A 26,556-nucleotide genomic window follows, 5' to 3' on the forward strand; every position below is an offset into this window, starting at 1 on the left:
GCCAGAGCTAGGTGTAGGAAGGATAGATGGCGGCAGAATAGGTAGCGAGAGCTAGGTGTAGGCAGGATAGGTGGCCGCAGCATAGGTAGCCAGAGCTAGGTGTAGGCAGGATAGGTGGCCGCAGAATAGGTAACGAGAGCTAGGTGTAGGCAGGAGAGGTGGCCGCAGCATAGGTAGCGAGAGCTAGGTGTAGGCAGGAGAGGTGGCCGCAGAATAGGTTGCGAGAGCTAGGTGTAGGCAGGATAGATGGCCGCAGCATAGGTAGTGAGAGCTAGGTGTAGGCAGGATAGGTGGCCGCAGCATAGGTAGCCAGAGCTAGGTGTAGGCAGGATAAGTGGCCGCAGCATAGGTAGCCAGAGCTAGGTGTAGGCAGGATAGGTGGCCGCAGCATAGGTAGCCAGAGCTAGGTGTAGGCAGGATAGGTGGCCACAGAATAGGATACGAGAGCTAGGTGTAGGCAGGAGAGGTGGCCGCAGCATAGGTAGCGAGAGCTAGGTGTAGGCAGGATAGGTGGCCGCAGAATAGGTTGCGAGAGCTAGGTGTAGGCAGGATAGATGGCCGCAGCATAGGTAGCGAGAGCTAGGTGTAGGCAGGATAGGTGGCCGCAGCATAGGTAGCCAGAGCTAGGTGTAGGCAGGATAGGTAGCCAGAGCTAGGTGTAGGCAGGATAGGTGGTGGCAGAATAGGTAGCCAGAGCTAGGTGTAGGAAGGATAGATGGCGGCAGAATAGGTAGCGAGAGCTAGGTGTAGGCAGGATAGGTGGCCGCAGCATAGGTAGCCAGAGCTAGGTGTAGGCAGGATAGGTGGCCGCAGAATAGGTAACGAGAGCTAGGTGTAGGCAGGAGAGGTGGCCGCAGCATAGGTAGCGAGAGCTAGGTGTAGGCAGGAGAGGTGGCCGCAGAATAGGTTGCGAGAGCTAGGTGTAGGCAGGATAGATGGCCGCAGCATAGGTAGTGAGAGCTAGGTGTAGGCAGGATAGGTGGCCGCAGCATAGGTAGCCAGAGCTAGGTGTAGGCAGGATAGGTGGCCGCAGCATAGGTAGCCAGAGCTAGGTGTAGGCAGGATAGGTGGCCGCAGCATAGGTAGCCAGAGCTAGGTGTAGGCAGGATAGGTGGTGGCAGAATAGGTAGCCAGAGCTAGGTGTAGGCAGGATAGGTGGCCGCAGCATAGGTAGCCAGAGCTAGGTGTTTGCAGGATAGGTGGCCGCAGAATAGGTAGCCAGAGCTAGGTGTAGGCAGGATAGATGGCCGCAACATAGGTAGCCAGAGCTAGGTGTAGGCAGGATAGATGGCCGCAGCATAGGTAGCCAGAGCTAGGTGTAGGCAGGATAGATGGCCGCAGCATAGGTAGCCAGAGCTAGGTGTAGGCAGAATAGATGGCTGCAGAATAGGTAGCCAAAGCTAGGTGTAGGAGGATAGATGGCCAAAGAATAGGTAGCCAGCGCTAGGTGTTGGCAGGATAGGTGGCTGCAGCATAGGTAGCCAGGGATAGATGTATGTGCCTGCAGTATGGGGGGGGGGGTATGGGACGGAGGATGCATGCAGCAGCAGGGGTTACAAATACTCATGCTGTACTGGCTTCATTCTACTTCCTGTTCTTGCTTCCATCTTCGTGCAATTGCGCCCACAGGATGCCGTTTCAGGAAAATGTGAGGCAAGCACAGGAAGTAGAATGAAGCCAGAACAGCATTGAGGACGAGGCTGTCAGCAAGTATTTACTTATCCCTGCCGCTGTTTGTTCGCTCGTCACTGTGTCTCATCCCTGCCGCTACGTCGCCCCGCCCCCGAAAACCGGTAAAATGAGATTATGCCTTGTATGATTGCCATGCACAATCAAACCGTGGTATATCATCATACCGGTATACCGCGGCAACCCTAGTTGCTACCTATAAATTTACCTGACTATTCCTAGCAATTAATTTACCATCTTGCCCCATCTCTTAGATGCCAACCAAAAATTTGACTGAAAAAAAAAAATAAAAAAAATTAAACCTATTTTGGTCTGACGTAATTGAAATCTTCGTCCTGCTGGTGGCTGTACGGCTCTGACAGGACAGAGATTTCAACTATTTGCCGCTGACGCGCACTCGCATCGTCCACACGTCTGTTCAGTCCCTGCACGGGCTCGCTCTGCTGTTTCAGTGACACATTTCGGTCAGAAACCATTTTACTGGATCCTGATCCCTTGTTTACTGTGAGCCAATCACAAGGCTGAGTAGGGAACGTACAGCTCTGGTTCTTAAAGGGTTAGAGTCATCCGGTCCCGAAAAGATGAAACGGTTAGCACTGTAACACTCAATTTAATGCAATATTATGCAACCATTGACCCTTCGCTGTTACTCTTCTTGCAATCAATAGACTGTCCAAAATGGATTGAAAGCTGATGGATTTTTGTTTTTTTGTTTTTTACACAGAAATGCACTCTCCCCTCTTACTCTCTCTCCCATTTTAACATGGAACATAACATAGTAAAATGGTATATCTTATTTTAAAGAACACGTTTAATTTAACACCTTATTTGGACAGTTTGGCATCTTCTATTGGCTGGTAGCAGAGAAGAAAGCCAAGGTATGGTAAATTGTAAAACAGTTTCCTGGATGTAATCCTGGCCTGCGTGAGCAAGTTTCACAATAATAGGTGGTTTTATGCCTGCCACCCGGTGTTTTCATGTCATTACACACGATGCAATCTTTGGTATTTCGATTGAGAATTAGAGCAATGAAATGCTGGCTACTATTTAGATGCTCCTCCACGTCCATTGCATGGGATGCCATTGCTCCTCTATGCAACTTTGCAAGCAATCTGCAAGGAAAATTCAATGCATTGGTCACTTTCTGGTAGCGCTGATCGCGCACTTCCAGTTTCAGCCAGGGGGGGGAACTAACGATGTGGGCATTTAGTCTACATGCTGGGGCACACTAGGGGAGAGAGATCGGGCATTGTTGGGGGGCCGATGTGCCTGCAAACCGCCACTATATTTATGTCCCGCTCTGCGGGGTATACGAGCGCAACGGGAAATTAGTGATGTCCCGCTATGCGGGACATACGAGTGGAAAGGGTTAAACATCGGTGGCCTGCACATAGAATAGCAGTGCTGGCACCACCCATTCCTATTCACATATTGTAGAAGCCAGCAAGCAGAGATTTGCTGGCTTCCAATCCAGTTCTGCATCGGGGACACTTGTCTAAATGGACAGCAGGTTGTCACCTGGGTATGCTTCACTGTCTGGTGCACAAAGACATTCTTCGGGCGCTGCATGACTGAATGGCTGCTGCTGGGAGTTCTCGTCCGGGCATGATTGGGGGGGGGGGGGGGGGGGGGGAATGGATACTAGGATTTAATGTAATGTTTTTCAACATCATTTTATGTATGTTCCGGCCCCCCGGCAGTCTGAAGTAGGTTGACCTGGCCCTTGACCGAAAAAGTTTGGGGACCTCTGAACTAAAAGGTAAAAAACAACTTACAGTAAATCTCAGACAAAGGCATCTGTACTTACCATACCACCCCACAGCGCACACTGGTGACAAATACAAATTTTACAGGTCCAGCAGAATACACTAAGCTTTTCATGATGATTCTCACATCTAAAAAGAAAAAATAATCCCACATTTATGTTAAGAACTTTATAATTAATTGAAGAACTTCATGTGACTGAAGGATTGAAATGGTTTATAATTTACAATATTAATTTATAAATTGTGTCTGTATTTGTCCATTGTAAAAACTTTACTCTCTCCGATTTACATTTTTAAAATGTATCAAAGCTGGCAACATCATTACAGCTGACATGATACATCATTGTGGAAGGTTTGCTGTGTGTTCCAAAGTCAACAAACACCACCAGGTCAGCCAGACTTATCTGGGGGAGAATCATAAATAATTAGGCTAGCTAAACATCTAAGAAACAGGTGTCAAACTCAAGGTCCGCGGGCCAAATAGGGCCCTCCTTGCCATTTTATGTGACTCTCGACAGCTTCAAACATGCATCATTGTAAGCAGTAAAAGAACGAGAGCACACTGCTTTCCTATCCAGAGAAGCACACCGGTGACAGTGCATCTGGCTGAAACATTGGCGTCAATTCACCAGAGAGGATTTACTAAGAGAAAAAAGGTAGGTAGTTTATCTCATGAGGTATTTTAACACTCTGGAGTCAATTCACCAGTGTGAGAGGACAGAGAGAAAAATGTTCGATAGCAGGGGATAATGGAGAGATATGCATGAGGAAAGTGTGAGAAAGCAGAGAGTTAGGTAATCGGTATTAATGATTTACATGGGATACTTTTCCTCTCTGTAAGCTTGAAAGTGAAGCATTGTGGGTAGGAGGCGGAGTTTTACCACTACCTGACCAGAGTATTCCCGCCTTTTACTGCCGGATCATATCATAAATCATATCACGAGTGAGTCTGAACTTCTTCACCACCTCGGTCTCAGTAAAATTATCAAGAACTGTTCTCTCACGAAAAATACGAGGGGCGATTAAACAGACCCTCCTCCTGCGCCTTCGTCTCCTCATAATAGAAGCAAGCTCTAAGGCCTAGTGCACACCAGAGCGGTTCGGCTGCGTTTTGCAATCCGCTTGCGGCTGCGGATACGCTTGGGTAATGTATTTCAATGGGCTGGTGCACACCAGAGCGGGAGGCGTTTTGCAGAAACGCATACTCCCGGGCTGCTGCAGATTTTGGATTGCGGAGGCGTTTCTGCCTCAATGTTAAGTATAGGAAAAACGCAAACCGCTCTGAAAAACGGCACTTCAGAGCGGTTTGCCAGGCGGTTTTTGTTACAGTAGCTGTTCAGTAACAGCTTTACTGTAACAATAAATGAAATCTACTACACCAAAAACGCTTCACAAAACCGCAAAATGCTAACTGAAACGCTACAGAAAAATAAGAAAAAGCGTTTCAAAATCTGCTAGCATTTTGCGGATCTGCTAGCGGTTTTTGGTGTGCACCAGGCCTAACAGAGTAAGCTCAAAAGGCTCCATCTTCCACAGCAGCAGCTGCTGTGTGAAAACCACGATATCTCCAGGTTCATTCAGGGGATAAAGAGATGAAAAAATAACTAATGGCCACACCCCCTTTCTTCCCTGGTGAATTGTGATTTGGAGAAAAACTAACTACTAACTATCACTTATTTATCTCATACTTATCTCACATGTATCTCTTGCATTTCTCTCTGTCGATATTTTCCCCTATACTTCTGGAGAATTGCTATTTGGAGATATCACAGGAGGTAAATTACCTCCCAAGAGATAAATAGGTTGGTAACCTCCGGTGAATTGACGCCATTGTCAGCTTGACTTGTAGCAACCACACACGGGTCCCCTCCAGGGAGTACATTTGAAATCGGCGCCGGTAGACTTGGGCGCAGGATACAGCGGTATATAGCTGATCCTACTTCTGCACAAGTCCGGGCCGATTTAATTACTATTCCCCCCCCTCCAGGCCGACATGGATAGTGGGGGAATGAAATAATTCGGCTTCCAGCGATTGCTGGAGGCCGAATTATTATGTTTTTAAGCAACCGTCTTCTGACGGAGCCAACGTTACTCACTGAGCGCTTCAATAGGAATGATTCCTATTGACGTCTATGGAGGCGCCGGCTGCGCCCAAATCTAGCAGCGCTGAAAAGCACTGCTCCGCCTCCAGGGATCCAAACCCATAACTTAATCACTACTAATCACAATGAAACGATCTATATCTTGTTTTTTCCGCCACCAATTAGGCTCTCTTTGGGAGGTACATTATTCTAAGAATTATTTTATTCTAAATGCATTTTAATGGGAATAATAAAAAAAATAAATAATAATTTATAGTTTTTTTCATCTTTTCAGCCATTACAGTTTTAAAATAAAAAACGTACTATTGAGGATAAAAGCCACACATTTGCCCATTTTCCCCAGTTATTGCAACGTTTAAATTATTTCCCTAGTACAATATATTGCACTAATATTTTATTTGGAAGTAAAGGTATATTTTTAGTTTTGCATCCATCACTAATTACCAGCCCATAATGTAAAAATTAACAGTAATATACCCTCTTGGAATACATATTAACTACATAAGCCCACAGGGTTGTTTATTTTTTGCATCTGAGCAACTTTCACCTCCCATTCATTTGTCAATAACTTTATCACTACTCATCACAATGAATTGATCTATATCTTGTTTTTTTCAACCACCAATTAGACTTTCTTTGGGCGATACATTTTGCTAAGAATCAATTTATTCTAAATCCATTTAAACAGGAATATTAAGAAAGAAATGGAAAAAAGTATTATTTCTCAGTTTTTGGCCATTATAGTTTGAAATTAATACATGCTATGGTAATTAAAACCCATGCAATTTGCCCATTTGTCCTGCTTATTACCCCATTTAAATTATGTCCCTATCACAATGTATGGCGCTGATATTTTATTTGGAAATAAAGGAGCATTTTTTCAATTTGCGACCATCACCATTTATAAGCCCATAGTTTAAAAAAATTATATGAATATACTCCTTTGACATGCTTATTTAAAAAGTTCAGACTCTTGAGTAACTATTTATGTTTTGTTTTTTTTAATTGTATTTTTTTTTATTAAACATTTTATTTGGGTAATTTTTGGCGTGGGAAGTAACCAGCTAATTTTTAATGTAAAAAAAACGTATTTAATGAAAAATGGATGTGGGTGTAGTTTTGCGATCTGGCCACAGTCAAAAAGTCCTGGAAGTGTACGATCACAGTTCCAGGGTGCATTAGGAGGACGGGAAATTTTTTTTTCAACTCAGAAAAACTGCAGCCTTTGATAAGAGGCTGTCGGTTTTTCTGCGGGGGGCTTTGATCAATGAATGGGATCTATAATCCCATTCATTGATCGCTGGGATAACAGCCGGTGGCGGGAGCGTGCGCAGGAGTGAGCGTGGCCCGCGGGAGTGCGCGCAACCTATATGGAGGAGAATGTTCCTCCAGATAGGCTTAAATGGTTAAAAAAAAAAAGGTTCAGTTCCCAAGGTAACTATGTAATTTGTTATTGTCATTTTTTAATTTATTTTTTTATGCAAACATTTTTCGGGTGGTACTCAGGGCTGGATTTCTGGGAAGGTCACAGCCTAGGGCGATAAAATCAGAAGGGCGGCAGGACTTGGTGAGAGAAGAGGTCATATGTCAAAGTAAATCCCCTCTTCTGGTCCCGCAGCCAGCCAGCGTCCTGCTCTGGACTAATAGCTGAATTCCAGAGTTCCCCAATCCCTGCACCTCTTTCTCACAATTCCTGGTGTGTTATGACAATCAGCATCTGATTGTATGTCCTCTGTATGATGGACATACAAGTTGATGTGAGAAATACCAGGGATTTACATTACAAAGCAGATAGAACTAAGTTCCGCTGAGTTTTAATGCAGACATTCACAAACATCAGTGAGCTCTGCCAGTTTCTTCACCTTCTCTTTTTTACAGCTATGACACTGACCCCATCAGCTGTTAATTATACTTTCTTATCTCTACCTAAATGTATGGCTTTAGATTTTTTTTCTTCCTCGCTAGCAGTGGTCTCAGTTAACTCTTTCCCGACTCATTTTCTGTCCTTCAGCTCCTACCATCTATGAGAACTGCAGGAATAAAAATGCTGTTTGCTTTCCTTTCATTGCTAAACTGTCACTGTCACCTGAGCTGTTACTACCTCTATGCTAGTGTGTATGGTTTGACATCCTTTTCCTCTCCTGTAGCGGTAGAGCATTGTATCATCTTAGCCACCAGCGAAAGCAGAGAGTTTTGAATCAGGATGCTACCATTTATTGGCTTAAAGAAAAAAGTAATTTTTCTGCTAATAAACCTTCAGACTTTGTTCCTGTATACTGTCAATATGTTAGAGCACACCCCCATATGTACTTTCCGCATTCAAAAGAGATGCATAGATTTTTCAGCAAATATAAATAAATGTCATTCAGATGCTTTAAAGTGGAGCTGAACTCTTGCACAGGACAGAAGGAAAACATAGAAAAATCCACCTTGTATGTTTTTAGAGAGCCTGTCTAATACCCCTCATCTGTGTCTAATCTGAAGTTGTAATTTAAGCTCTCCCCTGTGTCACCTGACTGCCACAACATCTAAGCTCATTTGAAAGCACAGGATATTAACAATATTTCTGCTTACATGAAAGAAGGAAGAACACACTGCCGATTTATTGCAGTATTTGCATCAGCTGCAACTTAGAAATGTGTTTGTTTGAAGGTTATTGTGTTGTGTATCTATTAGAGCAGAGAGGAAGTTCTGAGTTCAGGTCTGCTACGTTACAACCAAACATCCAAAGTGGGTCTTGACAGGATGTTTGCTACATACCTGTTCTCTGTTTTGGATGGGCTTCTCTCCATTGAGCTGCCCTGCCGCCTGTTTGTGGCTCTGACTGCAGCGAGTCGCACACAAAGGACAAGAGGACAGAGGACAAAGAAGCAGCGCACGCTCTGGCCACTTGCGACTTGCGCTCCCTGTAATTTTCCGCTCCTGCCCAGATGTGCACATCAACCAAAGCCAGTACAGTGTTATGCATTCTTGACAAGTACATACATCAGCGCCATTTCTCAAGTATGCATGCTCAGAATGCCAGAACACTATCGGCTGCTGTGCACATTCGGGCAGGAGCGCAAATTGCAGGAATTATTGAGCGGACAGAGCATCCACTGATTCTTGGCTGAATGGGAGGCAGAGCAGCACAACTGAAATGCGCCCATTCAAACAAATGATTGCTAGTCAGTGTTGGGCAGAATGTTTTTTGTTTTTGTTGGTGGTGGTGGTGGTGGTGGGGGGAGGGGAGGCGGTAGGTGACAGCAGGCCTAGGGCACTGGAAAGTACAAATCCGGCCCTGGTGCTGGTGGTACTATGGGTGAGTGTGGGAAGGAGTTAATTTTAAAATGCAATTGTGGGTCTTATTAAAATAAAGGTATGTAGGTGTAATTTTACTATTTGGCTACAAGATGTTCTTGCGCATTATTTCCTATTAATATACTATTAGTACTCTAAACAGGAAGTAATGCGTGGATGTGTTACTCCAGAAGATACAATAACACAGGCATCTAACTGATACTGGTTATCATTGACACGGGGACTTAGATCAATGCATGTGCGGGAAACGCCGCACAGTGGCGATAGGCTTATAGCTACGCCCCTGGAACTGCCTCAGTTTCATCAAGTGGTTAAACTGCTCCACTGCGCTACTCTGCCACCCCCCACCCTTCCCCACAATCACTATAGTTATGACACTTCGTTTGAGACAAAGACATTTTTGAAATTGTAATAAACAGTTAGGCCCATGCCTTACACTATGTTTGAGATTTGGGCCCCTTGTGTGATGGAGTTTGAAATCCCAAAGGGTTACATACCAATATACAGCAATACGAAGTGTTTCTGATGCAGACACCAGGATAATAAACGTAAAACTGGGTATCCAGAATAATGTATTACATTCTTTTATATGTTGTGGTGCCTCTAACAGACATTTCAGCACAAGAAATACTAGGTGCAATAATATTCAGCAATGCTATTTCACCTAATTCAGTATAAATGCTATGTACAATCATTTAACCTCCCTGGCATTCAATTTCCCCAGGATTTCTGTGTAAAAAAATTCTATGCATAAACTTTTTGTCTTGTAACTTGCCAAAATGTGTCAAGCAAGGGTCTAGTATACAGTTCAGGAAAGTACTGACATGTATGCACATCAATACTGTTCACAGCATGTTTTGCATTGACGTGTATAACCGTCTTAACCACTTGAGGAACACAGGACCACCCTAAACCCCCCTAACGACCAGGCTAATTTTTACTAAACTGGCCACTGCAGCTTTAAGGCCAAGCTGCAGGGCCGAACAACACAGCACAGGAGTGATTCCCCCCCCCCCCCCTTTCCCCCCACCAACAGAGCTCTCTGTTGTTGGGGTCTAATCGCCCCCCAGTTGTTTAATTTTTTTTGAAATATTTATGTGTGTTTTTGTATCTTTTTTAAAAAAAAATTTCTTTTTTTTCGCAAACCCCTTCCCCCCCCCCCCCCCAGCCGGCCAATTACGCGATCGGCTGTCATAGGCTTCTGCCTATGAGAGCCAATCGCTCTCTTGTCCCCCAGGGGGACAGCCGTGTCACACGGCTGTCCCCAGTGCAGCGCTGCTGCTGATCGCAGCGCTGTAGTCTCCCGAGCGGCAATAGCCGCTCGGAGACTGAAGAAGGGACGGAGCTCCGCCCCCCCCGAGAAGGAGATGCATCTCCTTCAGTAGCTGGCTCCAGGACCTGACACCAATTGGCGTTAGGCAGTCCTAGGGCTGGGGCGGTGGGGCGGTCTATTGGCGTGGGGCGGTCTTTAGGTAGTTAAAGAGAACCTGGAGGGAAAGAAAAGTTTTATACATACCTGGGGCTTCCTCCAGCCCCCTCCATGCAGATCGCTCCCTTGCTGCTGTCCTCCGCCTCCTGGATCTTCTCACAATTGCCCAAGTCCTCTGGTCTGCGGCGCGCTGTGCACGAGTGGCCCTGCTGCGCCCCTGTGGCTGGGAGCATTCTGTGCCTAGGCAGAACTACTGCACAGGTGCAGAATGCTCCTAGGTATGGAAATGGAAGCGCAACATGGGAGGGTGCCTGGCCAAACTGCGCATGCGCCGTCTGGACCACTTTCCGGGGACAGTTTCAGAGGATCCAGGAGTCTAAAGAGGGTGGCGAGGGAGTGACAAGCCTGGAGGGGGCTGGAGGAAGCCCCAAGTATGTATACTTTTTCCCCCCTCCACCGTCTCAGGTACACTTTAAGTTGCATACAGCTCCTGACCAGGGTTGGGCAGAGAATTTCCTTAATTATGCTCACCAAGAAATAGAACCTTCATTACCAAATTAAAGTAGTAGGAAAAATAATGAATTAAGGAATGATGTAGAAAGGTTTTATTTCACATACTTGTCCTTTTCATTTTCTTCATGTTTGTTCAGACTGCACAACTGAAGAGTATCGAGCCTCTGCGTAACTTCTTCTGCCCACCGACAGTTAACCAGTTCCCTCAGTTGCAAGGGAGCTCTGCGAAGAAACAGTTATTACAGTAATCAGTTTACAATAAGATGTTAAAGAGGAACTCCAGTAAACATTGTTACTGTTGGCCGGTGATGTAGCTGCTGCATGTTTTTTTGGCAGTTAGAAACAGCTGTAAACAGCTATTTCCCACAATGCAGCAAGGTTCAGTCAGGAAACTGCCAAGAGTACGTACTTTTCTTGTTTCTTGTGGGAAGGGTTTCACCACATTATCAGTCATACAGCACCCCCCGATGGTCTGTTTGTAAAAAGGAATAGATTTCTCATGTAAAAGGGGGTATCAGCTACTGATTGGGATAAAGTTCAATTCTTGGTCGAAGTTTCTTTTTAAAGGCATACTTGATTTTCTGCATTGAATACTATGGCTCCACTGTATCCCCTATTGCCACCTCCTTGGTCTCCACTCTCACACGTTGAAATTCTGAAATAATCAGACGCCAGAGAGAGCCCCCCCCAGTTTAGGTAGCCCATTGCAGAACTCCAACTCCACTACTGCTAGAGGCGCTCTGTCTCTACGGTCAGATGATTGTCATGTGACAGGCGGTAACCACACCATAGAGATGAAGATGATGAGTTGAGAGAGTCCAGATCCCAGTGAGGAGAGATATAAAGCCAGACTGCACTCTCTGGCTTTATAACTCTCCTCACTTTTTTTCCCACCCTGAGACTGCGAGATTGGGTCAGGAATAACTGGGGATTTAAAAAATAAAAATCTATTCTGTACTTACCTGCAGTGTGGACACTGGGCTCTCTGCTCGGTTAGCCATCTCTGTAAAAATAAAAAAAATAAAAGTTATAATTTGAGCTGCTGCCTACTATCAAATACAAAACCTAAGGCATAATGATGCTTGCATCTCTCTTCTGGCAGCAAATTTACCGGTAAGTTCAACATGACAAAATAATACTGTGATGCCCGTTAGCTTAAGTATGAACAAACAGCTATGTATTTAGTCTGGCCACGAAGAATAAAATACTTTTTCCACAGAGCCACCATAAAAGTGCTTCGGCTGGATGCCTAACTGAACTTGCGGTATTTCATACATGACACACCAGGTCAGGCAATGTTTCTGTATCATACAGCAGCACAATGGGGTCACTAGTAAGAGTGGAACATGCCTTTAAACACACTTAAAATAACGTAACACTCCCAATGATTGCCAAAACTATTCTCTCTCCCTTAATTCTTTTTTACTTCTTTCTCGAGACTCTTCTTTGTTAGTAGTGCTGTCCTACCATTTTCTTCTTGAACTTGTGTGGCACTTTTAGTTGTTGTAAAATTCCTCTAGCAGGATTCACTGTGCTTCTCATGTATGGAAGCTATCTTGCAAACGTCCAGTTTTTAATTGGAAAATGTTCAATAAAAATACTGAAACAGTAAATAACTTAAAGCAGCAGGGACAGCCATACTATCCCAGGAAAAAAACAAACCACACATAAGTAGATAAATACTTGTTCTACTTACATGACCCATGTATTGTACTATCCACGTTTTGATTTCAGTGAATTTTATATAGTAAAAGAGAAAACTGTGCAATGCATTTTCCATCTTTACTACATCCGACTGAAGTGAATCCTAATGTAATTTCCTCACTTACTCTTTTTCTCCTAGAAACTGTATTGTCAAATCTAGCTTGCTTTGTAAACACATGTGAGCACAGCATAGATTGTATTTCAACAGCTTCTGCAGAAGGGTGAGGTGCATTTCCCTTCTCAGCCACACTGAACTGCACTCAGCCAATTTGTGAGGAGCAAGAATGTAGGAGGGGGATTAAGCTTCCTTCTCCCTAGCAATGTACCAAATAGAGCAAGGCTGCCCGAGATGAGATTTATTAAAGCGGCAACATATATTATTATATTGGCATGCTTGCAACAGAGGGCCAGGTTGTAGACTGCATAACACACACACACGGAATTTGATTTAATAGCCGACAACTCTGCTTTAAAGCAAACCCGAACAAAAAAAAAAAAACAAACAAACAAAAAAAAAAAACAAAAAAAAAAAACCACCTTCTCACTCATAGTTTCTAGAACATGGCAGGGATGAAAGTCCTCTATACAAGTTACCAATTTTGATTTTGTTCTTTGGGTTAGTTAGGAAAAGCACATCTGCATGAGTGCAAGTTAAAAGCACAAAATAAAAGTGATACTTACACGAATACAACTGAAACAGCACAGTTTGGAGCAGTGTGGACAAAGGCGTGCATCTCTCAGCTTTTCCATACAAATGAAACATCTGAAGACTTCTGCTATGCCCTTAATAAAGAAAAATATATAAGGATTAATGCAAAGCAACAATGTTTGAAACAACAAATCAAGATTAAAAAGGTTATATAGGGAAAAAAAAAAAAAAAAACCACCACAGCCTAGGAGGATAAAGCCAGCGTTTGGTGGTTCCTGGGTATGTTTTGCTTATGGAAACGTGCGCAAAAAATGCCCCGTTACACCATGCACTGAATACGATTACTGTGCAATAAGCACATATAGACACAAACTGAACCTATAAAACATTAACAAATTAACCTTGCTATGGCAAAATTGAAAGGCCTAGTTTGTTTCAGCAACTAACAGTATTGTGCAAGGAGAGCCGAAGGGCCCTTTCACACTGGCGAAGTGTGGCAAATTGCCGCACTGCTACCGCAGCCTAATGAATCCCTATGGGAAAGTTAATATGTCCCATGTTACGGTATGCTGCGCCAGAAGTGCTAAATCTAACATTAGCGCAGAACTACGTTACCGTGCAGGACCCGTGGCGATCTGTGTCAGCCCAGAAGTCATGCAACTCTGGCGGCGCAGGTTTTGGTTGTTTTTAAAGGACGGCGTTGCGACAGGAAGTGATCGCAAGAACATGTCACTTTCTACTTGGCTGGTGGCCAAACCGGGAACATGGTGTACAAACAGTGTTCCCTGAAAGCCTGTTTTTGGCAGCACAGTGGGTGCACCACATCGCACACGCTAGTTTAAAGTGTGAAACCAGCCTAAAGGTACATACACATCCAATTTTGAGTGGACAATCACTGGCCAATCATGTAGTATGAGGGACAACATATTTTGAATACTATAAATAGATTGTGTAGGTAAGTTCCCATACTACATGGAAGCGGTAAAATTGGGCAATCAAAATGGGGTGTGTATGCACCGTCAGGCCTCTTTTCCACGAACAACTAAACTGTACGTTTGTCAAGCAGTTCAGCTGCACAGCTGCCGGCCATAAGCACCATTTGGCTGCAATCTTATGCAGTCGAATGGAAACGTTCGGTAAAACTGCGGGTCACGATTGGCATGCTGCGGTAAAGATGCGCCTCTTGTCGCTTCTCAGAATGGCAGCCACAGATGTAGAGCAGATGCTCCCACATGGGGTGGGGGGGGTCTGCCTGTCTACTTGCGCTAGCAATTCACTGCCTTTAGCTGCTTGTGGAAAAGAGGCCTCACCCTGAGCTTTGTCCAACATACTCTCTCTGCCACTTTGATCATATTCCTCCCTTAACGCAGTTAAGATGGTGTTTTGGGGGCTTGTTCACATTAGAAGTTTAACTTTTTCTCAAGGCCGCTATGCAAGTCCTTGCTGCATGCAGGCTTACGGACACCAATACATTTTACCTGCGTTGCATAACAAAGAGTGGTGCGAGGATGATACCATGGCTACAAGATTCTTGGCAAATGTTAAGCCCTCTTATAACATTACTCCTTTATGTATGCATGAACTGCACAGACTCATCACTCTATGCTTAGTTCTAACAATTGTTTACAGGTCTCTAAGCAGCGCATAACCTGGTTGTGTTTGCATGCTATTGTTCAATGATGAAGGAAAAAAAGCTCAGCTTGCTAAAGTTACACACTGAATTAAGATTATATCTCTCAAAACAAATAAAAAAAACCAAAGCTGTAAAACAGAATCAACTTCCTTTGATATTTTACACCAAAAAATGTATTAAAAAACTCACAACATCTAACACATTGCATTGAATGAAACACGTTTCTGAAGACAAATGTAATGAATGTGTTAAGCTGGCCAAACACATGGATTTCAACCCAATGTTCCAAAATGATCAATTCCTTTTAGAAAGAGATCGATTCAGAATGAATCAATTCTACCACACACAGCACATCGATTTTAATTGATTCCAGCAGTGAGTCAACTGAAAATTGATCAAACCGCAGCGTTGTTCTGCCCTAAAACCTACCTTGTGATGCTTAACCTTAGCCCACCTCCTCCTAAAGGTGGCCACACACCATACAATTTTTTAAATATCTGTTCAATTTAAGAATTTCAAACAATTTTTCTGACTGATTGTAACATTTCAAAAATATGACCAATGTACCACACACGTATGTTCAATCTTTCCCCAATTATGATAAAAATGATTGGAAACTGACAAAATTGCTAGGGTGTGTGTTTTAATTAATTGACAATCTAACACACACCATACAATCTTAAGAAAGATTGAAGAAAAATATCTGGCATTCCAGATTGATACAAATCAAAGAAAACGGGAAATCTGATCGGATTTTTCAGTCAAATGAAAAAAAAAAAACGTTCGATTTTTTCGGGAGTTCTGATCGTTTTTATCGAATTGCCGTAAAATCGGATCATTTTATTGTATTGTGTGTGGCCACCTTAACACTAAGGATCCCCCCCCCCCCCCCCCCCATACCATCATCTAACCCTAAAGACACCACACACCTAACCCTATCCATCGATATTGAACAAAAACAAAATAAAAAAAATAAAATAAAAAGCAGCTTTGGATACGCCAAGTCACTGGGATATATGGTGACCTGAAAAATAGGAAGTGAAGGAAAATCTCCCCAAGTCGGTAAACCGACAGCAGTAAAAAAAATTCAAGAGGTTCTAACCCCTTTTCAGACTATCGAATTCTAAAATACTTTCCTTTTTTTTTCTAGCATTGGCCTTGAAATTGTCAGAAGTTAAGAGATTTGGCTTGCAGTCTTTACTGGAGGCACTGTATCTGTACAATGGAATTAAAGCAATCCTAAAGCCATCGACCACCTAACACTTTACAGGAATGTACTTTTAAAATAAATAATGTTGCTCAGATGTTTGTCGCTTCACGGTGTGATTTTTATCAGTTTTTTTCTTCTAGCCCTCCTTTCCAATAGATAACAGGGCTTGCCCATGGTCTATGTGCATGAGTTATGCACTGTACTGAGCATGTGTGATTCGGGCATGCATGCATGTGCTCAGATACATGCTTGTGCACACTGTTGGAGCTGACTGTGGAATGAGTGTATATTGGGTGTGTAATGGGCTGAGCAAGATGGAGGCTTTTTGGCTCTTCATCCTCTTTAATATTCAACCGAGACTGGTGAACGCATGGCAGGAAGGTGAGTGGATCCACTTCTTCCGCCGCATCAGTAGCAGGGATCACTTTGACCCGCCGACGATCGTAGGGATCACGTCATCAGCAGCCATACGCGATGGCTGCTGATCAGTGAAGAGAGATGTCAGGTGTCATGACAGCTTAACCACTTAAGCCCACAGGGTTGTTTATTTTTTGCATCTGATCAACTTTTACCTCCCATTCATTTGCCAATAACTTTATCACTACTCATCACAATGAATTGATCTATATCTTGTTTTTTCCACCCCCAATTATGCTTTCTTTGGGTGATACATTTTGCTAAGAATATCTTTATTCTAAATCCATTTTAACAGGAATATTAAGAAAGAAATGGAAAAAAATTATTTCTCAGTTCTGGCCATTATAGTTTGAAATTAATACATGCTACCGTATTTAAAACCCATTTTATTTGCTTATTTGCCCAGCTTATTACACCATTTAAATTATGTCCCTAACACAATGTATGGTGCCAATATTTGGAAATAAAGGTGCATTTTTTCAATTTGCGTCCATCACTATTTACTATTTAGCTCGGGGTTACCACCAGGGAGGTTAAGGGAGGGAAGCCTCAGGATCCGACTGAGGATTCCCTCGCTACTCTGTTGTCCCATATCGCTAAGCGTGCCACCCCATAAGATTAGCGACAAGACATTGTTGCTAATTACATAGGGGCTGCGCAGCTTTTCTGCCTGGACCATGGCCGTGCAATAGCCAACCGAGTACGGCCACGCATATGCATTAAGTCTTTTTTTTTCTGTTTCAAAATTTTTATTGAAAGTTTTCAAATTTCAAGTTTTAACAGACTGTACACAGTGTGCATTAAAATGAACATGGAAGACATGTGGTATCCACAAACAAGCGTCTATTAGAGCCTGGTAATACTAAGCCCAAGGCGCTTCATATTAAGATCATGTATTTGTATTCTGACAGGCTTCTCTATCTTTGTACATAAATCGTCTCATGTATATTCAATAGGCCAAGGCCTGAAAGAGTCTTATATATGGTTACATATTGACCCTGGTAGGGGTCATCATCAGATAAAAATACTATTTTAGCAGAACAGTGAAAGGAAAGGAAGGAAAAAGAGGGAAAAAGAAGAGAAAAGGAAGAGCGTGAAAGGGGAAAGGAGTTGTAGGAAAGAAAGGGAAAGAAGGAGAGAAATCCCCCGGGAGACATGGGTTGTAAATTCCAAGTCACTTCTCATTGTGGACCAATGTAAGATATCCATGGATCCCATATTTTATGGAATCTTACCTCCCTATCCTCTAGTATGCTCGCCATTTGTTCTTGTACCATAAAGGTTGTAACTCTCTGTTTCACCTCCTCAAATGATACAAATTGTGTTTTCCAAGCTTTAGCTATCGTCTGATTTGCTGCAATAAAAATATAGTGGACAAGGGAGTTTTGAGTTTTTGTGAGGGATGGGATTTTAAAATGGAGTAGAGCTGACCAGGGGTCTCTTGTAGTTCTTCTACCTGTCAGCGAGTGAATCAGCCTGTAGATTCTATTCCAGAATCTAGAGAGCATCGGACATGTCCAGAAGGTATGGAGCATGTCCCCTTTAGAGTCACAGCCGCGAAAACATAATCCTGCATTTGCTCCAGGTAGGTGAGCTAGCCTGGCAGGAACCCAGTACCATCTCGTTAAGACTTTGTAGGCCGATTCAATCACTGCCAGATTAAGAGAGAGTTTAGGTATCACTCCCCATGTTTCTTCCCATTCTTCCTGCGGTTTACTACTTTTCAAATCCAGCTCCCATCTGGTCCTATATTTATGGTGAAAAGAGAGAGGTGGATCGTTTAAAAGTGCATACAGGTCAGAGATTATACCCTTGGCAAAGGGTTCATTAGAGCAAAGGCGCTCAAATCGTGTTAGAACCACAGGAAATTGTGTTTGTAGGGGTATTAGAGAAAGCAGCCAGTGTTTGATTTGTAAGTAGCGAAATTTTTCAGATGATGGGATTTGATACTTTTCCTGTAGTTCATCCCACGCAATAACGCCTGAGTTACCCAAAAGGAACTTAATTTGTTCAATGCCTTTATCTCTCCACCATTTAAAGCTGTATGGGTTGTCATAGCCAGGTTTAAACAAAGGGTTGTTAATAAAAGATAATAGAGGCAAAGTGGGGGAAAGTAAATTTTTAGAATATCTTATCGAGTCCCATGTGTTCAGGCAGTGCTGCAAGACTACACTCAGATCTTGTGGACGGAGAGCTTTTGATATCCATATGGGGGTTTGGACCGATTGAGGGGCGGCTGCTGGGATATCGAACAGGGACCATGCAGGCATTTTAGGGCCTTTATATAAGTCTATTAAATGGACCAATTGTGCCGCTTGATAATAATGTATTAAATTTGGTACTCCTAGGCCCCCACTCCTTTTGTGAGCGTACATTGTAGATTTAGGGATCCTAGGGCGGGTACCTTTCCAAATAAATTTTAAAAGTTTACTTTGAAGCATCCTGAGAAAGTGAGGGGGAATGCGAACTGGTAGCATCCTGAATTGATACAAGATTTTGGGCAAAAGCGTCATTTTGATAGAGTTTATTCGACCCAGCCAGGAGAGGTTATATCTAGCCCACTGGGTTAGTGTTTGTGTGATCTCTTTATTCAAAGGGTAGTAATTATTACGGAAAAGCGTTTGATATGGAGGTTAGTTTAACGCCTAAGTATTCTAGTGTGGGGTCTGTCCAGGAGAATAGAAACTGAGTTTGTATATTTTGACATGTTTCTCGGGTTAGATTTATATTAAGAGCTTTTGATTTACTAGTATTTATTTGTAGTCCTGATAGCCGAGAGAATTTAGTTAGTAAGTGAAATAGTTCCGGGATAGATGATTCTGGTTGTGAAAGGAAAAGTAGCAGGTCATCTGCGAATAGATTTAATTTGTGATGCACCCCTGCTAATTCTATACCCGATATCTTGCTTTCTTGTCGAATAGCTATTGCTAATGGTTCCATGGCCAGAATGAATAGAATAGGAGAGAGGGGACATCCCTGCCGAGTGCCTCTATAGATCTTAAATATAGGGGAAGTAAATCCAGCGTAGTGAACGCTGGCTGTTGGATTAGAATATAATGTTTTTACCCATGTGATGAAGGAGTCCCCCATTCCCCACTTGCCCAACACTTTGAATAAGTATTCCCATGAGATCGTGTCAAAGGCCTTGTAAATGTCCAAGGACAGGCACAGACCCGGGATTTTCCTCTTGTTCAGAAAATCTATAATTTGGATAGCTCTTAACCTGCTGAGCGGTCTGGACGAGCTCAGCTCGTCCAACACCGCCAGAGGCTGCCGCTCAGGCCCTGCTGGGCCGATTTCCACCAAATAAAAAGCAGCACACGCAGCCGGCACTTTGCCAGCCGCGTGTGCTGCCTGATCGCCGCTGCAGCGCGGCGATCCGCCGCGTGCAGCGGCGAAAGAGGGTCCCCCCAGCCGCCCGAGCCCAGCGTAGCCGGAACAAACAGTTCCGGCCAGCGCTAAGGGCTGGATCGGAGGCGGCTGACGTCAGGACGTCGGCTGACGTCCATGACGTCACTCCGCTCGTCGCCATGGCGACGAGGGAAGCGAAACACGGAGGGCCGCTCATTGCAGCCTTCCGTGTTATTCCTTGCCGCCGGAGGCGATCGGAAGATCGCCTCCGGAGCGCCCTCTAGTGGGCTTTCATGCAGCCAACTTTCAGTTGGCTGCATGAAATAGTTTTTTTTTAATTTAAAAAAAACCCTCCCGCAGCCACCCTGGCGATTTAATCAGAACGCCAGGGTGGTTAAGGTGGCGTCCGAGGCCTGTCTGCCTGGGACAAAGCCCACCTGATCTTTATGTATTATTTCCGCCAGGAAAAGATTTAGCCTGACGGTCATAATTTTACTTAAAAGTTTATTGTCTTTATTCAGCAAAGAAATTGGTCTAAACTGATATGGTTCAAGAGGTTCCAGTTCTGTCTTAGGGAGCATGGCGATATCTGCTTGAAGAGAGCTGGTATGTGGGGTGTTACCTGTTTTGTAGGCATTAAATAGAGACACTAAAAGAGGGGACAGAATGGGTGCGTATTTTTTATAAAATAGGCCAGAGAACCCATCTGGTCCTGGGGTTTTAGAGGTTTTAAGAGCCTTAATAGCTAGCATCACTTCCTCTGAGGTAATGTCTCTATTCAACGATGTCACCAAGTCAGGGGGTATCTGTGGTAGAGGAATAGTACTTAGAAAATCATCTATATCAGAACCACTAACTGTCGTTGGTTTGCTGTATAACTTTACTAGAAAATCGTGCAGGTTAGAGACTATTTTGGCTGGGTCTGAAGAGACCCTGCCCTGTGGGGACCTAACCGCCAAGGTGGGAGGTTTATATATTCGGTTTTTCAGCTTATTTGCTAGTAGGGTATGGGGTTTATTACCCCATCTATAGAATTTATTCTTTTGCCAACGTAGATGTTTTTCTGCCTGGTCTGTTAATTTTAGATCAAGTTGTGTGCGCAGGAAGTCCCTCGCTTCTGCTAGCTCAAGCTTAGTGGTTAATTCTGTGATATCTTTTTGTTTTTGTTTTTTCTTATGTGAAGCCAGGCCTATTATGCGCCCTCGTATGGTGACCTTCAATGCTTCCCATAACGATATTGGGGACGAGACAGATTCCTCATTTATGTCAATATATTCTGTTATATATGTATGTATTTGTTCTAGGGTGGAAGTATCTGATAAAAGGGAATCATTCAGTCTCCATTTAAAGCTTGATTTCCTTGGGATTAGAGAGGTAAAATGAACAAGTAGTGGGCTATGGTCTGACCATGGAACCGTTAGAATCTTAGCTCTGGATACATTTGACAAAAGGTGCTGATGAAGAAATAGGTGGTCAATACGACAGAAGCTGCCGTGTGGGTTCGAGTAGAATGTATAATCTTTTGCAGAAGGGTTTAATTCTCGCCATGCATCGCATAGACTCTGGGTTCGAAATAAGGTCTGTATGGATGAGGGTTGTGGTGCTCCTGGTGATGATGTGGATGCCTGGGTTAATGGACGGGACCTATCTAAACTTTCATTAAGTACTGCGTTAGTGTCGCCGCATAATATCAGAGTGCCTTCACAGTGGCAGTTAATTACCTGAAGTAGGTGCGATAAAAACCTCTCCTGGAAGGTGTTGGGAGCATAACAGGAAACCAGTGTAACCTTGGTATCATGTAATAAGCCCACTAGTAGTACGTATCTGCCCGTTGGGTCTAAAATTTGCTTTAGGCATTTAAAGGCAAGGCCTCTGCGAAAGGCAATAGTCACCCCCCTCACTTTCTCACGCGCCGCAGAATGGAAGGTTAATGGGTAATGGCCGCTCAAGTAGGAGGGGCGAGAGGACACAGAAAATCTCGTTTCCTGTAAGCAGACAATGTCAGCTTTGCAGGATTTATAATAGCGGAATGCTTTAGATCTTTTTTGTGCAACGTTAAAGCCTTGTACATTATGGGAAATAATGGTTAAGCTGTCATGGTTAGATATTGTAGCCATTGGAAAGTTTAAGATCAGAGATATTTGTAGCTCGGATTTTAGAGATGATTTGGAGTCTCCAGGGGTTAGTTCAAGGAACTGAGGGGAGAAGAGAGAGAGGAAGAGTGAAAGTAGAGAGAGAGAAAAGGATTTGAAGATTACAAGAAGGTGCGTCCCTCTGGAAGGAGGCCAAACAGAGGGAGGCCATACACATTCGGAACTTGGTTCATCCCATATTCGATGAGCATGGGAGGGACCAAAAATTCTCCTGGTTACAGCCAGGAGCAACACCGTCAACATGGCGGGGGGGAACAAATGGTCCCCCTCAGCCGCATAGTTTGCATTTCACATTTTGATTACCAATAATTGCCACTCAAAAAAAAAAAAAAAAAACAACAGAAAAAGAGGAAAGCAGACAAACCCTTAGAAATAGACCACAGAGGGCCAGTGACAACCAAACAAAATTACGGTTAAACTTAGTAAACCAAAAACCTATGAACGTCACAGTATTTAGGTCAACTTTACAAAACATTTAGTATCAGGGGCTAGGTTTATAAATCCGGTGAAGTGAGATGGCGTAAATAATATAAATCTAGGCCCAGAGTAGAATAAGCAATTTGGAGCTCATAGCCCTTCAGGTGCTTAATAAGTATGTTAAGGTAACCCCTGAATTCTTGAATCTATTGCTGATGGGCCCCAGCAAAAACATAGAGCAACTGTAATACTATAATAAGTCTATATATTAAGGTGAAAGAACTTTAACAAGAAAAGTCAGGACTTGTAAATGGAGTGTCCAGCAGAGCTCCATCTGCTCCATATCTAGATATGGAGGAATAGTGTGTTTCAGAGAGGAAGAGCTCATTGAAAATTCAGCCTGGGTCAGAGAGACGTGATGGAGATTGCGAGTTTCCATTTCTTCTTGAGGAGGTTCGCCGGGGTTTGACTGTCTCCCATCCAGGTGTAGAGCTTGCGGAATGTTGACTGCGCGCTGGGGAGCTCGGCAGGGTACTCAGTTTGAGCAGATCAAACTTCTTTTGAGCCTCCTCTGGTGTGGAGACCGCTACTGGTTTGCCATTATAGGTGAAAATCAGTTTAAAAGGGAACCCCTATTTGTATCTCACGCCATGAGAGTTAAGAATCTGAAGAAAAGGCTTCATTGCACGGCGGCGCTGAACCGTGGCGGGCGCTAAATCTGTAAAAAGCTGATAGTCATAGCCTTGAAATTTTAAATCTCCTTTCTCTCTGGCTGCTCGCAACAAAGCCTCTTTTGTATTATAGAAGGTGATGTCTCGTGGGGGGCCGTTCGGCTTGATCGGGGTGAGAGCTTTGTGGATCCGGTCGAATTCTAGCCTTTCAATAGGCAAGGTATGATCAAGTTCCTGCCACATGGCAGTGATGGTGGAGTTTAGGTGAGTAACTGTCTCTGGGATACCCCGGATTCTCAGGTTCCCCCTCCTAGCTCTGTTTTCAAAGTCTTCCATCTTAAGTTGGGAAGAACTGACATCTGCTTGCACTATTGTAATGTCCTTTTCGTGTGCATCTAGGACCACATTTGTTTTGTCCATTCTGCTCTCTAGGTGGTTAATACGGGCCCCGAGATCTCTGATCTCCAGCTTAAGCTGGGTTGTTATATGGGTAGAAGCCTCCTCTAGCCTGCGCTGCAGTATAGCTTCAAACTGTTCTAAGAGCGCTTGGTCATGAGTATTTTTTTGGGTACCTTTAGCTGTGGTCTTTGGTTGTTCTCTGCTTCTAGTAGCTGGTGTGCCTGAGGAGATAGAGCTGTCTTCAGACCTCTGCGTGGGAGAGCTGCCGCGCTGGCTTTGCCCGGACGCCATCTTAGGCCCTGTTATACGCGGGGAAGCTGGCCGGAGAGAGCTGGTGTGTTCGGGTTCCACTGTCGGGGAATGTCCACCGGGGTCCCTAGGTTAGCGGGGGTTAGTTCCGGTAGGTTTTAGCTGCTGTTCGTTGTCCGTGATGGCACTGTTGTGAGCTAGTGCTGTATGCGGAGGAGCTGGCCGGACGCCATCTTAGGCCTTGTTATGTGCGGAGAAGCTGGCCTGGGAGAGCTGATGTGCTCGGATTCCGCTGTCGGGAGTTGTGCACCGGGGTCCCCGGGTTAGCGGTGGTTAGTACCGGCAGGGTTTGGCTGCTGTTCGCTATCCGCAGTGGCAATGCTGTGGGCTAATGCGGCTGAAGGGTGCGGAGCAAGCTCAATGTGCTTCCATCTTGCTCGGCCGCTGGCCACCCCGCAAGTCTTTTTTTTTTTATATATACTCTTCTGGAAGAGAACTGGGCTTCCTAGAGCAAAGTATTAATGGCTGTTACTACTTATCAGTAGTCCAACTAGGTCTGACAGGAAAAAAAATGTCAATTGCATAGTAGAAAAGTAACTCTTTCGGGCAGAGAAAGAAGAAAAGCATCAGAACATAGTTATTTGTGTGCTATGCACGGTACATACACATGTCTGTTTCATCATGTCACTTAAGATTTCTTTTCAAGTTAACCCAAGGTGAGAGCGATATGAAGGTTGCCATATTTGCTTCCTTTTAAACAATACCAGTTGCCTGGCAGCAGTAGTATCTGAAAAACACCAGGAACAAGCAAGCAGCTGCTAATCTTGTCAGTTCTGACTATGGGCTCTATTCACAAAACTTCTCATAAATGACTTATCACCTAATTAATAAAAACAACCTTTCAGCATATTAACAAGCAAAATAATCACAAAGTAAGTTGTTCCTGATTAACTTCATTTCAATATTACTGTTCTTACCTAAATTATATTATATTGTTGCTCTATGGGAGATTAAAATTGTAACATAGAAAAGGAGAAAACAGAGGAAAACAGATGAAAAAGCTTTGTGAATCATGCCCAATATTGTCAGAAAATGAAACACCTTATCTGCTGCATGCTTGTTCAGGGTCTATGGCTGAAAGTATAATGCTACGTACACACATGCGACAACGATCGTTCGTTGAGAACGACGAACGAACTTTTAATTGATGAAAGAACGACCTAAGTAAAGTTAGTTTTAAAAGGTGTGTAACGATCTGATCGTTAGAACGAACGTTACATCAAAAAAAGCAACTATTGCGCCTGCGCATAAAAATGAGAAGTTTCACGAAGAAATAGTGAAATGCGCATGTCAAGCCTAGTACGAACGATCGTTTCCAACGATGTACTACTTTTGTAAACGATCGTCGTTGGTTAAAATCCGCCGAGACAGAACTTTCTTTTGTAGCGATTTGGCTCGTTCGTCGTTGGCCTTAATAGTCGGTGGTTCGTTTTTTGTAACGATCGTCGTTGGTAAAGATCGGGGAACGATCGTTACAAACGACTATAGTCGCATGTGTGTACGCACCTTTAGAGGCAGAGGTTCAGCAGGATAAACAGGCAACTAACTGGAATTGCTTAAAAGGAAATAAATATGGCAGCCTCCATATAACCCTTATTTTGGGTTCAACAAGTATTTCTCCTTTAAACCCATTTAATTTTTTATTTGCTGGTTTCATCATGGTCAATTGTAAATCATATTTTTTTTTCTATAATAATCTTGTAATGCATGCTTTTTACTTTTGGAAATAAATTATCTAAAATAATTTTAAGGCTAATCTACCTTTGAGTATACACAGAACACTAACATCACAACTGAGAGTCGTTACGGTGTTGAGACTGTATGGTTGCTTAGCAGCTAGGTTGATGCGTATTAACACTTCTTTTGCAGACCTTCGTATAATCTTTAGCAAGTTGTACCACTGATTTGGTACGTGGTGGCAGTTTACCATTTTGCTTGATGTTTCACTGACCATCAATCTCACTTTCTTAAATATGATGTAGGCTGGTGCATAGATTAGTTCCTGTGCGTGTTGCACAACACATGTTATAATACATGTGAACTGCATGTGCGATATACAGTGCATCCGGAAAGTATTTACACTGTATCACTTTTTCCACATTTCAATATGTTACAGCCTTATGCCCAAATGGATTAAGTTCATTTCTTTTCCCAGAATTCTACACACAACAACCCACATTGACAACATGAAAAAAGTCTACTTGAGGTTTTGGAAAATTTATTAAAAATTAAAAAAATAAAGTATTCACAGCCTTTGCTCAATACTTTGTCGATGCATCTTTGGCAGCAATTATAGAGTCAAGTCTTTTTGAATATGATGCACCAAGCCTGGCACACCTATCCTTGGCCATCTTCGTCCAGTCCTCTTTGCAGCACCTCTGAAGCTCCTTCAGGTTGGATGGGAAGAGTTGATGCACAGCCATTTTAAGATCTCTCCAGAGATGTTCTATCACATTCAAGTCTGGGCTCTGGCTGGGCCACTCAAGGACATTAACAGAGTTGTCCTGAAGCCACTCCTTTGATATATTGGCTGTGTGCTTAGGGTAGTTCTCCTGCTGATAGATGAACCGTTGCCCCAGTCTGATATCAAGAGCATTCTGGAGCAGGTTTTCATAAAGGGTGTCTCTGCATATTGCTGCAGTCATCTTTCCCTTTATCCTGGCTAGTCTCCCAGTTTCTGCAACTGAAAAACATCCCCACAGCATGATGCTGCCACCACCACGCTTTACTTTAGGGATGGTGCACAACGTGATGCCTGGCATTCACACCAAAGACTTCAATCTTCGTCTCATCAGATCAGAGAATTTTGTTTCTCATGATCTGAGTCCTTGAGGTGCCTTCTGG

General features: G+C 43.5%; 1 protein-coding gene across 5 annotated transcripts in view; it reads right to left on the minus strand.

Moving 5' to 3' along the window:
* Positions 1-26,556, minus strand: part of TRIM37 (tripartite motif containing 37) — a 158,012-nt gene that overhangs the window by 101,111 nt on the left and 30,345 nt on the right. For all 5 annotated transcript variants that reach the window (XM_068268642.1, XM_068268641.1, XM_068268640.1 and 2 more), the window contains exons 2-5: positions 13,185-13,286; positions 11,762-11,802; positions 10,905-11,021; positions 3,497-3,584 (exon numbers count right to left, since the gene is read on the minus strand). In XM_068268642.1, coding sequence (XP_068124743.1) covers positions 3,497-3,584; positions 10,905-11,021; positions 11,762-11,802; positions 13,185-13,286 — 348 coding nt within the window. The remainder of the gene's footprint in view (positions 1-3,496; positions 3,585-10,904; positions 11,022-11,761; positions 11,803-13,184; positions 13,287-26,556) is intronic.

This window comes from Hyperolius riggenbachi, chromosome 2 (assembly GCF_040937935.1).
Source record: "Hyperolius riggenbachi isolate aHypRig1 chromosome 2, aHypRig1.pri, whole genome shotgun sequence".
NCBI classification, from domain to species: domain Eukaryota; kingdom Metazoa; phylum Chordata; class Amphibia; order Anura; family Hyperoliidae; genus Hyperolius; species Hyperolius riggenbachi.